The following is a 22,022-nucleotide window of genomic DNA, read 5'->3' on the forward strand; positions in this document are numbered from 1 at the left end:
TGCATACAGACTCTAGGACTTATTGCTGCTGTATAACTTTGGCACACCAGTTCACACCTGAAGACTAATCTCTTGAAATAACCATGTTTACTCACAGTTAACTGCAGATCAGAGGTTGTGGCCCACTGGCAAAGAGTCCCCTGGTACTAAGATTAGCAGTAGGTCAGAGCTGGCACAATGGTGTACAATGCCCTCTTTCAGCACCATGAAAGGTAAGAACTACATTCTCTAACGTGGGTAACACAGGAAAGGGAACTAAAACTGGCTTACAAAAATGGCCAGTACCGCATGGACTACAACAGGAAACAAAACAGGGCACACTCTGACCCAGTTAGCAGGGGGTGGGGGGGAAGCACCAGGGGAGTAGAGCCCAGTACCCTACACCCACCACAATGCATTGCTAATGTGACTCTGCAGGGCACCTAACAGAAAAGGTGTCACACTCACCCAAGAGCCAAATCGCAACCAGGGAAAGGCTGTCGGAGGATACAACACAATCTGCTGTCATGGAGGTGGGTACGGCATTTGAGGCTGGCATATAGGCTGGCAAAAAAGGTTTTTAGTTTTATTTTTTTAGTTTGGAAGGGGATTGGTGACCACTGGGGGAGTATGGGGAGGTCATCCCCCATTCCCTCCAGTGGTCATCTGGTCAGTTGGGGCACCTTTTTGAGGCTTGGTCGTGAAAATAAAAGGACCAAGTAAAGCCGGCGAAATACTGCTTAACGCCGCTTTTTTTTTCCATTATCAGCGGAAGTCGGCCATCTGGTAGCCACGCCCATGTCCCGCCTTCGCTTAGCTACCGATACGCCCCCTTGAACTTTCGCCGGCAAAGCAACAGGAAAGCGGCGATGCAGTCAAAAATGCCACTTCCGATTATACCGATTTTGCTTTTAAAAAATCGCCGGCCATCTCCCGATTTGTGTCAGAAGATGGCCGGCGATCACTTTCGATTATAAGCTGGTATGTTACTATGTAAGAGATTGCTTGGTAGTTTGAGCTTTTCCTGGTCAAAGGAGCTCTTTCAATACAGGGCTCACCATAGCATTTTTAGTGTTGTTGGCAACTGCCCTTCCACAAGAGGACTTAATTTTAGTTGCCCCTTCAGTGAGGTCTATGCTTGCTAACTGTACTATTTTTGCTGGGGGGGTGGGGGATCAAGAGAGCAGGATGTCAGCTGTAGGCCTTTGAAGATTTTTTCAAGAGCTTCCCTCTGACCAAGAGACCCAGATGGATAAGCATGGCAAGGAGGAGACAGTTTTCTCTTCATTTGCTGGTGGGAGGCTCAATGGGACCGTCTCTAGGTCCTGACGGAGATCTTTCATTTTGTTGGCAGCAGTCCTGCCGGAGTTGTGCCAGAATAGGGAGCGGTAAGCTACGTCTTTGATCCAGATGTCAGATGATGCGTTAACAGTGGTTTTACAGGAACAATAAGCAGTATATAGCAAAATCATTGCTGGTTAGTTGTGACTGGGAATGCTGGTTCTGTTGTGGGGTTCCAGTAGGCTGTTTACTATTTTAAATAGCTATTTGGTTCAATTTGCCACTTGTTCAATGTGTTGAGACAAATATTGTTTTTTTGGCTGTTTTCTCAATTTTCTTTTAACTTTACATCCTTGATGCTTAAGGATCTGCAGCTCTGGGGAGAACCACAGGAAGGGTTTAGAACATAGGACCTTCTTTGGAGAGACCTTTTTTCTAAAACCATCACTAGCTATCAATAGTACAGTAGCATGGCCATCTGGTTAGCCTCATGCTCCTTGTATATATAAATTCAACCCACATGCATGTTTAAAAGCACCTCCTGTATGATATACATGCATTCACCTCATGTTTGGCTCTAATGAAGATCTTGGCACATACATGCATACAATCTCTAGATCTGTATATGCAGAAATAAAAAAAAAAGGAGAAGACTCACCTGATACGTAGCTCTTTCAACCTTCCTCCACGGTTCCATGTGTATGCCACACCCCGACATGGAGTGACATGCTGCTGCACTTGGTGTGAAGTCCCAGCATGCCTTGTAAGCCGTGGTCCTGCTGAATGGGTTTTAGAAGTTTGCAACTTCTGTACTCTTCCTGGCCTGACTAGCTTTAACCTTTAAAGATAAAACAGACATATGAGGGTAATTTTAGAATGGGGCATTTAATAAAAAGTTGAAAAATGTGCCTACTTAATGAAGGCAATATACATGTTTATGCCTTTGTAAAATAGGCTCCTGGAATAATACTTAGTGCACAAATGCTCTGAAGCAGGTACAACTTTCTGTATGTATCTTATGCAGAAGCATATATATTTTTTAAAAAATGTGCATACCTTGCAGCTCTGTAGAAAAAAAAAAGTACATGTGCTCTTGTGCAATGTTGTAACAGCCATTTCCCACATGTAATGCATACATGCATTACAAGATTTACCCCAAAGGAAATGTTTTATTAAATAATGCTGAACTTATTATTGAGTCTAATTCCTACTACACTGAATAAAGCCAAGCACAACATAAAACAAGATAACAAAAATGCTATCCTACCAATTCTATACAGATTCTTGTATTCAATGCAGATCACAAACAAAAAAAAAAGGCACCCATATCCGGCGGAATTACAAATCAAACACACTAATTGACAATAAATAAGACAGCTAAACATATAAAATAAAATCATAACTAATAACAAATACTTTAAGAGCTCTTCGAAAAAAGAAACTGCCAATTACAAGCTCTTAAGGTTCCAATGGAACAAGTACAGTGCAATCCGCTTAAGTGCAAGGTGTCACGTCTGTGGTCGTGACCCCTCTCAGGCTTACCTTATTTCTGTCGGTCAGCTTCTAAGCTGGCTTTTGTCTGTTCTTCCTGAGTTAGCTCGGTCTGTGTGTGCTGGCTGCTTCCAGCATGTCTCTGATTGCTCCACTGTACTGCACCTGTGTATGTTGAGCCTCTCTATGCTTCAGTATGCTTTCTGCCTGCTTCTTGGTTTGTGCTCCCCTCGCCCTCTGGTGGCCAGAACCGGTGGCTGCCATAGACTGTCTTGCTGTCCCTATCCGTTCCAGGCTTCAGCCCAGTCCGGATCTTCCAGGCTGCCAGACTTATCTTTCTTGTTTGTGCCTGAACAGCACCCATAGTTGCCTTGAGATTGCTGCAGCTAAGCCTCAGGTGCTGATGGGCTTTATTAATCACCTAGAAACTTCTGTGTTTGCCTTTGCATCGCCTAAGGTCCCTGGTATGCTCTGTGCACTTTTGCCTAGTCCAGTTTATTGTCTGAGATTCTTGCCTGATTCTAGTCTAGTCTTTGTGTAGTTTATCTTGTACTGTATTGCTTGTTTCCCAGTCTTGTTTCTTGTTTGTATTTCTCTGTCTAGTTCTTGGTTGTCTGTGTTTCTTGTTTAGTGGCTGCCTGGCAGCTTTCAGTTCTGTCTCTTCCCTGTCTGTGTTTCCTTTCTTAGTGGCTGCTTTGCAGCTTTCAGTCCTGACCCTTAAGCCTGTCCATTTCCTGCCTAGTGTAGTATTGTCTGTCTGTGAGTCCTAGCCCAGTTTCCTGCCTTGCTGCCCATGTATATTCTTTTCCCCTCTGACCCTGTTCAGCCTAGTTGGTATCCAGTTCCTGCCCTGTCTGGTAAGTCCTGCCGGCCACCTACACGCAGGGGCTCAACTCCTGGGGAAGGGCGGTCAAGTGCAAGTGAAGTCTAGCTGTCCCTGTCGGAGTTCTGCCTTGCCTCTGGTGTGGGGTGGTTTTGCCTGCCGCTCCTAGGCAGTGGCCCAAGGGCTCACAAACCTAGTTTCAGCCTTGAAAACGTGACACAAGGGTCTGGGACCAAAGAAATACATGCAGTTAATCGGAGCATGCACTTAACCGTTGTGACCCAAAGAAGCTTGACATCTGATAAACATATGTACAGTACAGTAAAATTATGTATCATACCTGATAATTTTCTTTCCATTGCAAGGAGGCTACTAACCTCCTGTCCTGCGTGTCCTTGAGAGCGGTGCTGCCTTCCACGGGCAAAGTCTTTTTCTTGGTCCCCGTTATGACAAGAGAGTCCAAGGTAGGAAGGCGGGAGGACTCGCGCTCCCCCTCAAAAAAGAGGATCGTCAGTCGGTCCTTCGATGTTTTACCTCCAGTAGTTTTGGCATGTTTGAATGCAAGTGTTCCATCAGGAATCGCTCGCAAGTAGAGACCATTTTCGTCAGCACTGAAAATGTCACAAGGTGCAAACTCATTCAAGATGGTAGGAAGAACTGAAACAACCCAATTTTCAGCACCAAAGTCATCAGCATCTTGTTTCTCACCATGCTGTTTCTTGAATTTTATGTTGTTCCTCTCCTTCCATCTTTCCAAACATCCAACAGTGGCTTTGAATTCAGTTAGTCCAAGACTTTCAGCTAGCTGATTAGCTTTCTCCATAAGCAGTGGACCACTGACAGGAAACGGTTTGCTCCTGACTTGAGAAAACCACTGAAGAGCATCTTCTACATCCTCAGCTTTTCCCACCCGTTTACATTTCCGGTGGGGATTTGTATTGTTTTGCCAGTCTTCCAGAAGCTGGTCTTTCTGCTTCAAGATACATGAAATTTGACTGGGATTGACACCATATTCTTTAGCAATAGATGCTGGACTTTTGTTTGCTTTCTAATTTTTTAAAGAACTTCTATTCGTTCAGCCAGTGTTAAAGTCTTACAGTTGCGCAATGACGACTCCAGTGTACACTCTAACAACATTCTTTCGCTTATTCTGCCTGTGGCAGTTAACCAAAAAAGATTTAAAATTTACCGCCCCTTTGTCACGTGCCAATTGGCTTCCATATTCCGTGCGTGTGCTTATGCGGAGTCTTTCCTGCAGAGGAGCGGTCTTAAACCATGCATATAAACGAATCTTGCAATCAGTGGTGCGCTAAACCAAAGTTTGTCCCCATAGAAATTGATGGTGCCAGGGAGGAAATGACATCAGCAGCATGAATGGCGGCTTGAGACGAGAGCTCCCAGGTAGCAGCCATGAAGCAGGAAATAAAAATAGCGCATAACAGCATTTTGAGCAGCAAACCCCGAGAATAAGCGGAGAGAGAGTGTGGCACTGTCTGTGATGTCGTCCGTGAGCATCAAAACGCCTGATTTGCAGACATACGCGTTCCAACACAAAGAGGTGAGGGCGGCCATGATGCAGGAGGAAAATGGCGCCCAAAAGAGCAGAGCACAACAATCCCGCCAGGACGTGGAGGATATATTGGAGGGTGACACGGAGAATATACCACAGCAGGAAATTTGGTCGAAACTCTGCACTTGGTTCCAAAAGATCCGTACAAATCTGAAAGAGGTATGTCAGGATATAGCCTCCCTGGGTGCAGACCTTAGAGGAGAAATTACAGAGCTAGGCAACCGCATGGCAGAGGTGGAGAAAGGCCTGGAAGAGCTAACAGAGACATTGCAGGCACTGGAAAGGTGAGCACGAGACCAAAAAATGCACACTCAATACCTCCTTGATAAAGTGGAGGACCTCGAAAATATAAGTAGACGGTCTAATATTCAGATACGTGGATTACCTGAAGTCCAGGAATATATAAACTATGAGGAGGTGGTACAACGTATAGCTGCCCACTTACTCTCTGAACCGCAGCGACCCCAAGAGCCCATGTCTATCCAGATTGAGAGGGCTAATAGAGCTCTTGGAGGGAGGAAAAATAATGCACCCAAAGACATTGTTTTAGGTTTTAAAGAATTAAAACAGACGTAACAAATCAAGTATCTCAGGTAAAAGAGGAGGTAAATACGATGAAATTGACTGTGGACACCTTGGTTAAAGATAAAATATTAACATCTCGCAAAATAGAGCAAATTGAGAACTTTAATCGACGTCTTACACTTAAGACTATTGAATTTTCCAATTTCACCAGCATTATCATCTTATGATTTCTTCAAAAAATATTTACAAGAGATTCTGAAGCTCTCGTAAAGATATTCCCCCTTGTAATAAAATTTATTACCTTCCAACTATTCAGAAACGTGGAGAGGCTCCTCAATCAGTAAATATGGTGAACGTAGCCCCTCAGAGAAATGATATTGATTTGCAGAATTTAACCGCATTATTAGAAGACTCTATGGTTGAAATATCTAATCGGGGGACTTTGATAGTATCCTTAGTATTTGAGCAGGACTTAAATATGATCATGAAACTATACTTCAAAAATTCTTCTGCACTCTTTTGCGGTCAAAAAATATGGATATATCCTGATGTTACCAAGATGACCCAGCAAAGAAGAAAACAATTTTTGACCCTGAGAGAAGATGTAAAAACTTTGGGCGCAATTTTCACATTAGTTTATCCCTGCAAATGTGTGATACGTTTATTATGTGTTAAATATGTGTTTTTTGAGCCAAGCCAGCTGAAAACTTTTCTGGACTCTAAAAATCCAACTAGCCGTCAGACTGGAACAACTGAACCAGCGAATAGAGAATGACGGGATAAAGAACAGGACTATGCCAAATATGGTTTAAATCTTTGATTTGTCTTATTGAATTCTCCTTTTAGTTTTCTAAATCCACTCCCCCCAAATAATTGTAGTGGTCTAAGGAAGAGCCAAAATATTATGATTAGAAATATTTATCTTTTTCAATTGCCTTATAATTGTTTCTCTGTATTACCTTACAAATTGATATTCATTTGTAAAAATTTGAAATTTAATAAATAAATAAAAAAAAAAAGAATATAAAACGAAAGAGGCAGTGATGCATAGAGCGAGAGAAGCCGACCCAATAAAGTGGGATAGTTACCCTATAGAAATCTACCATGATTTGTCATCCATCACTCTTAAAAGGCACAGTGAATTAAAACCCTTGACAAATCAACTGAGGGAAGAGGGGATTCATTATAAGTGGCAGCATCCTTTTGCCTTGATGTTTTATAAAGAGGGTAAGCAGTGTAGAGTGGTGTCTCTGGAAGCAGCACAAGAATTTTTAGCACCCGAGGGGACAGCAGAATGATCTGGACGCCCTCAGAAGACAAATCAACCACGGAAAGATAGACCAAAATGGCAGTGGGTCTCTCAAGGAAAGGGTAGACTACGGTGAAAACTCTCCGACAGGCAGATGACGCCCTCAGCGGGTCTGGGCTGAGAGCGGTAAGAGGGGGAGATGTGGACAAGCAACACTTTAGATGTTGGGGATGACGTGTAAGGAAGAAATGAAGGCAGATGTTGTTATGAAGCAATATGAAGATAGTTGCAATCACGGAGACGTGGCTAAATGGATGCAAACATACCAGGCTATAATCTATTTAGGAAAGATAGAGTCGTAAAGGTAGAGGAGCAGCTCAATATGTGAGAAATGGTATCAGGGCAACCGAAATGACAGGGACCTGGGGAAAGGAAGAAGCGATATGGATCACCTTAAAAAGAGAGGATAGAACCTCTATACACGTGGGTGTTGTCTACAGACCTCCAAAACAATTGGAGGAATTAGATAAAGACCTGATCGCAGATATTCAAAAGTTGGGAAACAAGAGAGAGGTGCTGTTGCTGGGAGATTTCAATCTGACGGATGTAGATGGGAAGGTTCTGTCTGCGGAATCGGAAAGAAGTAGAGAGATCGTGGATGCTTTACAAAGCGGTCTGCTCAGACAAATGGTGACGGAACCCACGAGGGAGGGAGCGACGCTGGATCTGGTGATCACAAATGGGGATAGCGTGTCAAATATCCGAGTGGGTGCCCAAATGGTTTGGTTTGATATTACAGCTAAAATGGAGAGCGGCCACTCAAAACTCAAAGTTCTGGATTTCAAGCGTACTGACTTTAGTAAAATGGGGGAATACCTGAGGAAGGAGATGATGGGCTGGGAGGAAATACAAGAAGTGGAAGGACAGTGGTCCAGGCTGAAAGAAGCTATAAATAGGGCCACAAACCTTTATGTAAGGAAAGTAAATAAAAGCAAGAGAAAAAGGAAACCAATATGGTTCTCCAAGCAAGTGGCTGAGAAAATAAAGGCTAAAGAGTTGGCGTTCCAGAAATACAGAAAAACTCAAGAAAAGGAACACGAGGAGGAATACCGGATGAAACTGAAAGAAGCCAAGAGAGAGATACGTCTGGTGAAAGCACAAGCGGAAGAACAAATGGTTAGAAATGTAAGGAGGGGTGACAAAAATTTCTTCAGGTATATAAGTGAAAGGAGAATGACTAAAAAGGGAATTGTGAGACTAAAAGATACTGCGAACCGCTATGTGGATAATGATGAAGAAAAAGCAAATTTGCTAAATAGATACTTTTGTTCTGTTTTCACAGAAGAAAATCCTGGAGAAGGACCGCGATGGACTGCAAAAAGTACAAATGAGATTGAAGTGGATAGAGCACCGTTCACGGAAGAGAGTGTGTATGAACAGCTTGAAAAGCTAAAGGTGGACAAAGCCATGGGACCGGATGGGATCCACCCCAGGATATTGAGGGAGCTCAGAGAGGTTCTGGCGGGTCCTCTTAAAGATTTGTTTAATATATCCTTGCAGACGGGAGAGGTTCAGAGGGATTGGAGAACGGCGGAGGAGGTCCCTCATCACAAGAGTGGTGATAGGGAAGAAGCTGGAAACTACAGGCCGGTAAGCCTCACTTCGATTATTGGAAAAGTAATGGAAGCGATGCTGAAGGAAAGGATAGTGAATTTCCTGGAAGCCAATAAGTTGCAAGATCCGAGACAACATGGTTTTACCAAAGGGAAATCGTGCCAAACGAATCTCATTGAATTCTTTGATTGGGTGACAGGAGAATTGAATCAGGGACGAGCTATAGATGTAATCTACTTAGATTTCAGCAAAGCTTTTGACACGGTTCCCCACAGGAGGCTCTTAAATAAACTGGATGGGCTGAAGATAGGACCCGAAGTGGTGAACTGGATTAGGAACTGGTTGACGGACAGAAGCCAGAGGGTGGTGGTGAATGGAATTCGCTCGGAGGAGGGGAAGGTGAGTAGTGGAGTGCCTCAAGGATCAGTGCTGGGACCGATTCTGTTCAATATATTTGTGAGTGACATTGCCGAAGGGTTAGACGGTAAAGTTTGCCTATTTGTGGATGACACTAAGATCTGTAACAGAGTGGACACCCGGGAGGGAGTGGAAAACATGAAAAAGGATCAGAGGAAGCTAGAAGAATGGTCTAAGGTTTGGCAATTAAAATTCAATGCGAAGAAATGCAAAGTGATGCCCTTAGGGAATAGAAATCCTTGGGAGACGTATGTGTTAGGCGGGGAGAATCTGATAGGTACAGACGGGGAGAGGGATCTTGGGGTGATAGTATCTGAGGATCTGAAGGCGACGAAACAGTGTGACAAGGCGGTGGCCGTAGCTAGAAGGTTGTTAGGCTGTATAGAGAGAGGTGTGACCAGCAGAAGAAAGGGGGTGTTGATGCCCCTGTATAAGTCATTGATGAGGCCCCACCCAGAGTATTGTGTTCAGTTTTGGAGGCCGTACCTTGCGAAGGATGTAAAAAGAATTGAAGTGGTGCAAAGAAAAGCTACGAGAATGGTAAGGGATTTGCGTTACAAGACGTATGAGGAGAGACTTGATGATCTGAACATGTATACTCTGGAAGAAAGGAGAAACAGGGGTGATATGATACAGACGTTCAAATATTTGAAAAGTATTAATCCGCAAACGAACCTTTTCCGGAGATGCGAAGGAGGTAGAACAAGAGGACATGAAATGAGAATGAAGGGGGACAGACTCAAGAAAAATGTCAGGAAGTATTTTTTCACAGAGAGAGTAGGGTAAAATTATGTATACCTGATAATTTTCTTTCCCTTAATCATAGCTGATCAATCCATAGACTGGTGGGTTGTGTCCATCTACCAGCAGGTGGAGATAGAGAGCAATCCTTTTGCCTCCCTATATGTGGTCATGTGCTGCCGGAAACTCCTCAGTATGTCGATATCAAAGCTCCATCCGCAGGACTCAGCACTTAGAGAATTACACCCACAAAGGGACACTCTGCCCAGCTCACCACCGCCGAAACGGGGGAGGGGAATTAACCCAGCTCATCCCCACACAAGTGGGGGAGGGGAATCCGTCCAGCTCATCCCCACGGAGTGGGGGAGGGACACCACAACCGCCGATGCGGGGGGATCTGGCTTATCCTGCAACCGCAACCGCGGGAGGAGCTGACTGACCCTAACACCGCCGAAGCGGGAGGGGTACAAAGCTGCCCTACAGCCGCACGAAGCGGGAGGGAGCGCCGGCAGAATTTAGGTCTCAATCCAGCCCCGAAAAATGGAGGGGAGAGGAATGCAGCAGCTCACTGTAACACAAAATAGTCTCAACTCCTGAAGAATCCAATTGAAAAAACTTGAACACGAAGTCCTTCTGAACAGGAACTGAAGACTAAACTTGAACCTGAAATGCAACCAGAATATAAACAGTACAGATATCTGGGAGGGGCTATGGATTGATCAGCTATGATTAATGGAAAGAAAATTATCAGGTATGATACATAATTTTACCTTCCATATCATCATGCTGATCAATCCATAGACTGGTGGGATGTACCAAAGCAGTACTCACCCAGGGCGGGACATAGAAATCTCTGACCACAACACTGAAGCTCCAAACCGGGCCTCCGCCCGAGCAGCCACAGTCAAGCGGTAATGCCTGGAGAAGGTATGAGCCGATGCCCAAGTTGCCACCTTGCAAATCTCTTCCAAGGAGACGGATCCGGCCTCTGCCATCGAGGCCGCCTGCGCTCTAGTGGAGTGAGCCTTCAGCTGGATAGGCGGCATCTTCCCCGCGGCCACATAAGCCGCTGCAATGGTTTCCTTGACCCATCGTGCTACTGTAGGCTTAGCAGCCTGCAGACCCTTACGAGGACCTGCAAACAGCACAAACAGATGATCCGACTTCCGGAAATCATTGGTCACTTCCAAGTATCTGATGATGACTCATCTCACATCTAGATATTTGAGAGCAGAGTACTCCTCTGGGTAGTCCTCCCTATGAAAGGAGGGTAGGCAGAGCTGCTGATTCACATGGAAGCGAGAAACAATCTTGGGCAGGAAGGAAGGCACTGTGCGAATAGTCACTCCTGCCTCAGTGAACTGCAGGAAGGGTTCCCGACATGATAGCGCCTGGAGCTCGGAAAATCGTCTGGCTGAAGTGATAGCCACCAAAAAGACTGCTTTCAACGTCAGGTCTTTCAGAGATGCCCTTGACAAGGGTTCAAAAGGCGGCTTTTGCAAGGCTCTTAGCACCAAATTGAGATTCCACGCAGGCACCACCGAGCGCAGAGGAGGGTGTAGGTGATTAACTCCCTTGAGAAAGCGCACCACATCTGGCTGCAAGGCCAGGGAAGCACCCTTCAGGCGACCCCTGAAGCAAGCCAGAGCCGCTACCTGGACTTTAAGGGAACTGAGCGACAGGCCCTTCTCCAGACCTTCTTGCAGGAACGCCAGCACTGAAGAAATTGGAGCAGAGAAGGGAGAAAGTGAGCCTGCCTCACACCACGATGAAAGGGTACGCCAAATCCTGGCGTAAGCAGTAGAAGTAGAGCGCTTCCTCGCTCTCAGCATAGTGGCGATGACCTTGTCTGAGAAGCCCTTCTTCCTCAGACGCTGCCGCTCAATAGCCAGGCCGTAAGACCAAAGGGGGAGGGATCCTCCATCACCACGAAACCCTGATGCAACAGGCCCGGCCCCGCTGGCAGCCGCAGAGGGCCGTCCACTGAGAGCCTGATCAAGTCCACATACCAGGGATATCTGGGCCAGTCCGGACCCACCAGGATTATCCGGCCCGGATGCTTTGCCACCCGGTCTAGCACCCTGCCCAACATGGGCCAGGGCGGGAACACATAGAGAAGCTCCTGTGTCGGCCACTGTTGGAGAAGAGCATCTACTCCCAGAGATCGAGGGTCCCGTCCTCTGCTGAAAAAGCGCAGCACTTGGCAATTGGCCGATGACGCCATCAGATCTAGGCTCAGCTGGCCCCAGCGCTTCGTGATGTCCAAGAACGCCTGAGCCGATAGCTGCCACTCTCCGGGATCCAAGGTATGGCGACTGAGAAAGTCCGCCTTGACATTCATGACTCCGGCAATGTGGGCCGCCGACAGCTGTTCCAGGTTCGCTTCCACCCACTGGCATAGATTCATGGCCTCCTTGGCTAGAGGGGCGCTCTTGGTACCTCCCTGGCGATTGACATAGGCCACAGCCGTGGCATTGTCCGACAGGACCCGTACTGGCTTCAACGCCAGTACCGGGAGAAACTCCAAAAGCGCCAACCGAATGGCTCTGAGTTCCAGGAGGTTGATAGACCACTTTGCCTCTGCAGGAGACCAGAGCCCCTCTGCTGTCCTTCATAAGCAGTGGGCTCCCCAGCCCGTCAAAGAGGCGTCCGTCGTGACGACAACCCATTCTGGGGTCAAAAGAGGCATCCCTGCGGACAACTTGTCTGGCCTCAGCCACCAGCTCAGCGCCTTGCGCACTGCTGGGTCCAAGGGAAGGTGCACAGCGTAATCCTCTGACACTGGAGTCCAGCGCTGCAGCAGAGACAGTTGTAGTGGTCTCATATGAGCCCTGGCCCAGGGCACTACTTCCATCGTGGCCGTCATAGAGCCCAACAGCTGCACATAGTCCCAACCCCGAAGAGGAGAGGCTACTAGGAACTGGTCCACCTGAGCCTGAAGCTTGACAATTCGATTGTCCAGCAGGAACACTCTGCCCACTTGGGTGTCGAAACGAACTCCCAGATATTCCAGGGACTGAGTCGGGCGCAGCTGGCTTTTCTCTCAGTTGATGATCCACCCCAGGGAGCTCAAAAGAGCAATCACCCGGTCTACACTCTGCATAAGAGGGGGCTCGGATCAACCAGTCGTCCAGATAAGGATGGACTTGTACTCCTTCCTTTCGTAGGAAGGCCGCGATGACCACCATTACTTTGGAGAAGGTCCACGGAGCAGTAGCCAACCCGAATGGGAGGGCTCTGAACTGGAAGTGTCGGCCCAGGACTGCAAAACGCAGAAAGCGTTGATGAGGAGGCCAGATGGGAATATGCAAGTAAGCTTCCTTGATGTCCAAGGATGCCAGGAACTCCCCTGCCTTCACTGCCGCTATAACAGAGCAGAGAGTCTCCATTCGGAAGTGCCGAACTTTCAAGGCCCGATTGACCCCTTTGAGGTCGAGGAGAGGCCGGACAGAACCTCCTTTCTTTGGTAACACAAAGTAAATGGAGTAACGTCCCCTGCCAAGCTGATCTTCTGGCACCGGAACGACTGCACCCAGGCGGATCAGATTGTCCAAAGTCTGCTGCACTGCCACAGCTTTGACCGGAGACTTGCAGGGAGAGTGCACAAACCCGTCTCTTATGGGTCGGCAGAACTCTAGCTTGTAGCCGTCTCTGATGACTTCCAGCACCCAAGCGTCTGAAGTTACCCTGGTCCACTTGCCCAGAAACGAGGACAGGCGTCCTCCAATCTGCACTGGGCCATGGACCAGGGCCCCGTCATTGGGTACGAGACCCTGGGGGAGGACCGGAGGACGCACCTCCGGGACGGCGGTCTCTGCGAAAGGAATGCTGCTTGGGGGAGAAGTTCCTCTTGAAGGAAGAGGAGGCAGAGGAGCCCGACTTGCCCGGGCGATACCAACGGGCTTCCTGAAACCCCTCTCCTCAAGACCCTTCACTGGCTCCCTATCCGTTTTCGCATCCTGTTCAAACTTCTTCTACTAACCTATAAATGTATTCACTCTGCTGCTCCCCAGTATCTCTCCACACTCGTCCTTCCCTACACCCCTTCCCGTGCACTCCGCTCCATGGATAAATCCTTCTTATCTGTTCCCTTCTCCACTACTGCCAACTCCAGACTTCGCGCCTTCTGTCTCGCTGCACCCTACGCCTGGAATAACCTTCCTGAGCCCCTACGTCTTGCCCCATCCTTGGCCACCTTTAAATCTAGACTGAAAGCCCACCTCTTTAACATTGCTTTTGACTCGTAACCACTCGCCTCCACCTACCCTCCTCTCTTCCTTCCCAATCACATTAATTGATTTGATTTGCTTACTTTATTTATTTTTTGTCTATTAGATTGTAAGCTCTTTGAGCAGGGACTGTCTTTCTTCTATGTTTGTGCAGCGCTGCGTATGCCTTGTAGCGCTATAGAAATGCTAAATAGTAGTAGTAGTAGTAGTAGTAACCGGGGCGAGCACCACTGGCCCGAGCCCTGACCTCTGGTAACCTCTTGCCCTTAGACGTGCCGAGATCGGTCACAATTTTGTCCAGCTCAACCCCAAAGAGCAGCTTGCCTTTAAAAGGAAACTTAGCCAGGCAAGACTTAGAGGCGTGGTCAGCAGACCAATGCTTCGGCCAAAGCCAACGCCGTGCAGAGACTGTCTGAGCCATACCTTTAGCCGAGGCTCTCAAGACATCATACAGCAAGTCTGCCAAATAAGCCAAGCCCGATTCCAGGGCCGGCCAATCAGCCCTCAAGGAAGGATCCAAAAGGGAAGCCCGCTGCACAATCGTCAGGCACGCCCTGGCCACATAGGAGCCGCAAACTGAGGCCTGCAAACTTAAAGCAGCCGCCTCGAAGGACGACCTTAAGGCCGCCTCCAATCTTCTGTCTTGGGAGTCCTTTAGAGCCGTGCCACCTTCCACCGGCAACGCCGTTTTCTTAGTCACCGCAGTGATTAAAGAATCCACGGTAGGCCAAAGAAAGGCCTCCCGTTCACCTTCAGGCACAGGATAGAGGCGGGACATAGCCCTAGCCACTTTGAGGCTCGCTTCTGGGACATCCCATTGAGCCGAAATCAAGGTGCGCATGGCCTCATGCACGTGGAAGGTTCTAGGCGGGCACTTCGTCCCCAGCATAATGGCGGAGCCAACAGAGGCTGAGGGAGAGACGCCCTCTGGAGAGGAAATCTTCAAAATGCTCATGGCCTGCACTAACAGGTTGGGCAAATCCTCTGAGCGAAAGATCCGCGCTGCAGAGGGGTCATCCGCTCCATCCGAGCGGGAATCCGTCTCCTCCAAGGAATCCCCAAAGGACCGTTGGGAGAACTCAGATACGCTACCCTCATCTACATCAGAGGAAACAAGAGTCCTCTAGGGCCTGGAAATCCACCCGATGGCGTTTACTTCCGGAGGCCTCAACCCCTTTATCGGACAAGGGAGCAGGGGCAGCGTTTTGCATAAGGAAAGCCTGATGCAGCAGCAAAATGAACTCAGGGGAGAAACCCCCCAGACTGTGCACTTCTGCAGCCTGGGCCATGGCCCTAGATGCACCCTCAACCGGCGCTCGTGAGAGCGGGGGGAGAAACATGCTGCGCATCCAAAATGGCGTCCGGCGTGCAACTCCGAGAAGGAGCCGCGCGGGAAGAACGGCGCTTAACTTTGGCCGCTTTTTTGCCGTCGCCCGAATCAAGGGCGACCATAGTATTAACGTCTCTCACCTCGAGGGCGGCCCAAGAAGAAGCCGTCCGAGCAGAGTGGCCGGCCAAAATGGGGGGGGCGAGCAGCGGGGGATGGGCATTTATGGCGGGAAAAACCGCCGCACCAGAGGAAGAACCGGGACACTGACCGGCCTCCCAACTGACGCCCAAAAAAGGCGATTCAGGTTTTGAAACCCCCGCATCCCCGCTAGATGCGCACACGCGGTCCGGGGAGCAATTCTTCGCACCCTCGCCCTCCGACGCCATAGGCCACGTGGAGACCGATCGGGGAACCCCCTGCCCGCTACAAAAGGTAAAAATTACCTGCTCCGAGCTGTAACGAACTGGTGTCCCAGTGAGCAGCTGCAATAAACGTTGAAATAAACACCCTTAAAGGACGTCCAAATTTTTTTTTTTTTTCAACGGAGCCAGCGGGAGGGGGGAGAAAAGGAGGGACCTGGCACCACCAGGTTTGCACTTGCTCAAGAAGAGCCCTCAACCCCAGGTACTCAACAAAACTTAAGCTTGGAGACCTAGCCAGAGCTGCTGCTGTGTGTGACCACCACCTGCTGAGATAGAGAACATACTGAGGAGTTTCCGGCAGCACATGACCACATATAGGGAGGCAAAAGGATTGCTCTCTATCTCCACCTGCTGGTAGATGGACACAACCCACCAGTCTATGGATTGATCAGCATGATGATATGGAATGGATGCTTGGAATGCCCTCCCACGGGAGGTGGTGGAAATGAAAACGGTAACAGAATTCAAACACGCGTGGGACCAACATAAAGGAATCCTGTTCAGAAGGAATGGATCCTAAGGAGCTTAGCCGAGATTGGGTGGCAGAGCCGGTGGCGGGAGGCGGGGATAGTGCTGGGCAGACGTACACGACAGGTACAAATCAAGGTAAGGTATACACAAAAAGTAGCACATATGAGTTTATCTTGTTGGGCAGACTGGATGGACCATGCAGGTCTTTTTCTGCAGTCATCTACTATGTTACTATTTAGTTGCTCATCTATGAACGTGATTTCCTCGCCTGTGGACATGCCGATAGTTGGTAAATTGGCATGTCATGGATGGTGTTGGTGGGAGGTAGGGAGAGGGGTACACTTAATATAGGAAGAACTAGGGAGATCAGATTGGCCAGATGGTCTTTCTGCCATCATTTACTATACTACTGTGGCAAATTACATTATTTTTCTCCATATACTATTCTGTCTTTCCCAGACCTCAGCAGGACACAGATCAGAAGACCACACTTCCCTACTCTAACCCCTCCTTGTACAGCTAGCATCTTAATCCTCTGGGAGATAGTATGGATTATGGATCATGTTGTAGCTAGTTCCCCAACACCCATTTAGCACCATGGAAATTAGACTAGAATTTACAGTGAAGAGCAGGAATCAGCTTAAAGTCAAAAGCAAAGTTTAGGATTTGGGGAAACTGCAGAACAATACAGCAGAACACACAGATGGAAGATTTCCAAATATTGTGACAAGGTAATAGAGTTCAGCAGAAATGTTCATTTGCCAGGAAGCCATCCATTTACTTCAAGCAAAGTCAAAGACTGCAGGTCATTATTATACAGAACAACATGTGAAAACAATAAAAAGCTCGAAATACCTCTCTAGATGCTAGATTATTTTGGAGCAGAGATTGCTGAAGTCCCTATGAAGGAAGAGAAATGCAGCACCGAACTAGCACCAGCAACACTAACAACTCCCATTAGAAAAGTAATGTTGGAAGCACTATTAAGCCCTTCATGGACAGGAAGATCATAAACATACCTGTTATTCTTACCCAAGAGACAAGGGGGATGATGTTTACAGTGAGGAAGCTCTTTAATATCTAATAATTCCTCCTAAAAAGAAAAGAAACAGTGAAGTGTTAGCCATTTTGAAACATAATCCTGACAGCTACTACAGCAACACTTTAACCGACTAAAGTTCAAGACTAGTTATCAGTTGTAATTTTCTAAGTACTAGAGTCAAGGCCAATAGTGGAACCCTTTCTCCTCCCTCACCTTCTACTCCAACTGCAATGGGGGGGGGGGGGGGGGGGGGGGAAAAAAAGGAAACAAGTTCCAAAAGGTACAAAATGCTAACAAGAGATTCAGGGTCAAAGCAGGACAACCTTTCCACTGCATGTTATCAATTTGTTTTTGCTCATTTGCTTGAGAAAAACCTATGAAGTCTAAAGCCAAGAGCCACAGAGAGCAAACAAAATTAGCACAGTCCATAGAAGCAGGAACTGGACTCCTCTATACTTATGATCATGCTTCTATTTGTGGCCCAGTCACTTGCTCTATTAAGTGCTACATCAGTGCAGAAGTTTATTCTATCTAGAGCAGATTTCAGCAAACCATAATGCAACAGTCAGAGCCTCAACTGTAAAAGTGGTTCACATCCTTTCTACAAGGGAGAACCATCAATGATTGTGTACCAGAAACCTATCATCTTTCTTGCGGGGTACCGCAGGATTCTATACTCTCTCAGATTCTTTAACATTTTCCTCAAAGTACTCTTGTACTAATGATACAGTCATTGGGTTTAAGTGTACATGTCTATGCTGATGACACTCTTTTATCATTCACTACACTTCTAGTAATAAGAACATAATAGTAACATAACATAACATAACATAGTAACATAGTAGATGACGGCAGAAAAAGACCTGCACGGTTCATACTTGGGCAAGAAAGAGGAAAACTTTAGCTAAATAGGATCAAATTTGGGCCCCTTTAAGGTCACCAGTAGTGTAAGGGGTCTATGTGAGGCTTTTGTTAGTGAGATGTGATTGTTGCTCGTTTCCTGGCTGGGTGATGTGGGGGGATAAGGGTGTTTGTGTCATACATTCAGATGTTTTTGCATTATTATGGTTTTTAGATATATAAAAAAACAGGAAAAACAACTGGATACTGTAATGCTTCATGTGAGGACACCTACCTCGGTAGGTCCCTCAGAGAAAATGAATCTATGTGTTTGATATTGTAGTTGTATATGGTTTTGATACTGTATATTTGCTTGATTCACTCAATAAAGATTCTGGTTACAAATTAAAAAAAAAATAATAGACATACTTGGTCAGACCAATGGCCCATCTAGTCCAGTATCCTGCTTCCAGAAGTGGTCACTCCAGGTCACAAGTAACTGGCATAAACCCAATTAGTAGCACCATTCCATGGATTTAGTGAAGGGAAATCTTGCCTCACCAATCTACTACATTTCTTTGAAAGGGTGAACAAACATGTGGATCAAGGTGAGCCAGTTGATATTGTGTATCTGGATTTTCAAAAGGCATTTCACAAAGTACCTCATGAAAGACTCCAGAGGAAATTGAAGAGCCATGGGAGAGGAGGTAGTGTTCTATTGTGGATCAAAAACTGGTTAAAAGATAGAAAACAGAGAGTAGGGTTAAATGGTCAGTATTCTCAATGGAGAAGGGTGGATAGTGGGGTTCCCCAGGGCAATGTGCTGGGAGTCCCAGGCTGGACTGCTGCTTTTTAACTTTTTTTTTTTTTTTTACTTTATTTTTGCAAGTGAATACAGTTACAAAGAAACGGCAAAGAGTCAAACATCTTATCACTTATCATTTTGTCATACTACCCATATTACACTTACTGAACCCCGAAGACTAAGATAAACCTAACCACATTAACCCCCCACCCCAAATTCCCTCTCCCACCCCCCCATTCCACCTACTCCCTCTCCTGAAGGACATCAACCATTCAAAATTCTGCTACGGGCAGTCAGTGTTAAGGTGTCCCAGAAGGGGGACCAAACACTGGAACAAACAGTCCCCTCGCTGTGAGGCCAAGTCCCGAACATCCTGACGCTCCATCGCACTCAGGGAGATCATAAGGGGCCGCCACTGTTGAATCGAAGGGCAGTCGGTGAGCAGCCAGACATTTAATATAGTTTTTTTCCCCATCATTACCGCCCACCTTAAGAAAGCTATCATCCCCGCCCTACGGTGTCCCCCTATGTGATAGACATCAAACAGCAATGCAGGGGAGGGTCGCCACTGAATCCTTCAGATCCTAGACACGTAGGCACACAACGATGTCCAGAATGCCAGGACTGGAAGGCAGAGCCAGAACATGAGTCCTAGATGGGCCCAGGATCCCACACACCTTGGTCATCACAGAGGCGCAGGGTAGCCCTGAAAGCCCTATGTGGTGAGACATACAGAATAACTTTACTAAACAATTTAGGACAATACCACTATTTTTGAAACAAATGAAATTTTACCAACTCAAGTGGCTCAATCAATAAACATTTGCTCATACAACTTGTTGTTTGAACTGTTTTTAACTGTTTATAACTTTTTTTCGAAGGAAAAAGCCTCTGTATTCCCGTTATCAGTGCATATAAATGCCTGTCTACTGGGATAAAATCTTCATTGGCTCAAAAAACCTTCTATTATTTTTAATAAACACTGAAACATTATGGCAACACTTATCTTTTAGTGTTGTCTTTGCCGTTGCAATTTGGCTTCACTTCAAAAATGCCGACGGGGTCCCGTTTCGCCGTGCAGGCTTTCTCAAGGAAAACATCTGTTGCTACGATGTCAATCTGCTTCAGCAAACAAAAGTATGATTAGTTTCTACTTACATGTCACCTTCCTGCTTATGCAGCATTTCGAAATCTATTATTTTTATTCTATTTTACTGACCTATTTCTCAGCCCTGCCGTGCTCACTGTCTGAACAACATTATCTCTGACAATGGCGTCTTTATCCTACTCTGCTATGATGTCACTATTCTCTGATTGGCTATACCTTTCTTTGATTTAATCTTAAAGGGCCCATATTATAAAAATGTGGCCCATTGGATTGTGGTATTCAAGCCATTAGGTTCAAGAGACTTGAGTCTAAAGATCCACCTTTGTTCTAACTGTAAAAGTAATCTGGCTCTATGGCCCCCCCTAATATCTGCCACCACTTGATCTAATACTAGGCATTTATATTCTGCAAACTCGTGCTTTAACATGTTCGAATGGGCTACTAGGGGCGAGCCTAATTGTTTCCTTTTCAAACAAGACTTATGTTCTAAAAGTCTTGTATGGAGTTGTCTCGTAGTTTTGCCCACATAGATCTTCAAACAGGGGCATTGTAATAGGTAAACAACATGATCTGACTTGCAATTAGTGTATGAATTAATTTGATATTTTACCGTGTCTACTGGATTAATAAATTCCTTGCATTCAAACATCATATTGCAGCTACTACAACTGTTACATTTCAAATGCCCTCTCATTGTTGTGGGATTGAATTTCTCCTTCAATTTAGCTGGACTCAAATGCTCTTTTAAGTTCTTACCTCTAGAATGTGCAATACGTAAAACTTTACCAGTAAATAATGGGTGAGACTGTACTATATCCCAATTCTTTCGTATAATATTGGAAATTTCCTCTCCACCTCTTGTGAAGTTCAAAATGAAAATTTCTGATGATTCTGCACTGTCCCTATCTGGATTTTTGTCCAACAATAAATAGTCTCGTTCACTGTATTTAGCTCGTTTATATGAATCTTTTATAATTGTGACTGGATATCCCCGATCTGTTAGGTCCTTGGAAAATTTCTTAGCTTGTGTTTTATAATCTTGTATTGTGGTACAGTTTCTCCGAAAACGTAAAAACTGAGAATATGGCAAACTATTCTTCAGGGATTTTGGATGGCAACTTTGGTAATGTAGTAATGTGTTACGATCGGTTTTTTTCTTGAATACTGATGTTTTCCAACCCTCTTCTGTTCTCTGTATATCTACATCTAAATAATGAATGTTGTCTTTAGAGCTGTCAAATGTAAATTGTATCGCTGTACTCAAAGAGTTTAACCAATCTACAAATGTGACCAGGCTGTCACCGTCTCCTCGCCAGATTAAAAAAACATCATCAATGTACCTTAACCAAGTTATAATGTTGTACTCAAATGGACAATTTTGTAACCAACGTGTTTCATACTGGGACATAAAAAGATTTGCTACTGAGGGAGCAAACGTTGCCCCCATGGCTATCCCTGAAGTTTGTAAATACAAAGTGTTCTGAAATAAAAAATAATTTTCAGTCAAGGCCAAAGTACTTAATTGCATTAGAAATTCCGTAGGTATTTCTACAGGACGTGATCTTTTATCTAGAAAGGAATGAATCGCTTCTAGGGCTTCCTGTTGTGGAATAGATGTATAGAGCGATTTGATATCTAAGGTTACCAATAGAATCTCTATGTCTGCCGGTATAGAAATCTCCTGTATGATTTGAAGAAAATGTTTTGTGTTTCTGATATAAGATGGCATGGTAGCCACCATAGGTTTTAGGAAATGATCCACAAAAATCGATATGGGTTCCAGTAGCGAGCCTCTCGATGATAGAATGGGACGTCCTGGAGGTTTTTGTAAACACTTATGCACTTTCGGTAAGCAATATAGGACTGGAATTAAAGGGCCCTCCTTATTCAAAAATCGGAATTCTTTTCTTGTGAGAAAACCCTTATCTAGTCCTTCTGATGTTAATTCTTTAATAGTCTTTTGTAATCTGGAAGTTGGATCCTCCGTCAATTTCTTATAAACTCCCTCCGTCTCTAATTGTTGTGTTACTTCTTGAACATAATCATCCCTGTTTAACACTGTCACAGCGCCCCCTTTATCTGCCT

General features: G+C 45.9%; 1 protein-coding gene across 4 annotated transcripts in view; it reads right to left on the reverse strand.

Annotated features, from left to right (window-relative positions):
- Positions 1-22,022, reverse strand: part of SFI1 (SFI1 centrin binding protein) — a 306,787-nt gene that overhangs the window by 214,164 nt on the left and 70,601 nt on the right. For all 4 annotated transcript variants that reach the window (XM_030217587.1, XM_030217588.1, XM_030217589.1 and 1 more), the window contains exons 3-4: positions 17,162-17,235; positions 1,919-2,098 (exon numbers count right to left, since the gene is read on the reverse strand). In XM_030217587.1, the coding sequence (XP_030073447.1) occupies positions 1,919-2,098; positions 17,162-17,235 (254 nt within the window). The remainder of the gene's footprint in view (positions 1-1,918; positions 2,099-17,161; positions 17,236-22,022) is intronic.

This window comes from Microcaecilia unicolor, chromosome 11 (assembly GCF_901765095.1).
Source record: "Microcaecilia unicolor chromosome 11, aMicUni1.1, whole genome shotgun sequence".
In the NCBI taxonomy this organism is placed as follows: domain Eukaryota; kingdom Metazoa; phylum Chordata; class Amphibia; order Gymnophiona; family Siphonopidae; genus Microcaecilia; species Microcaecilia unicolor.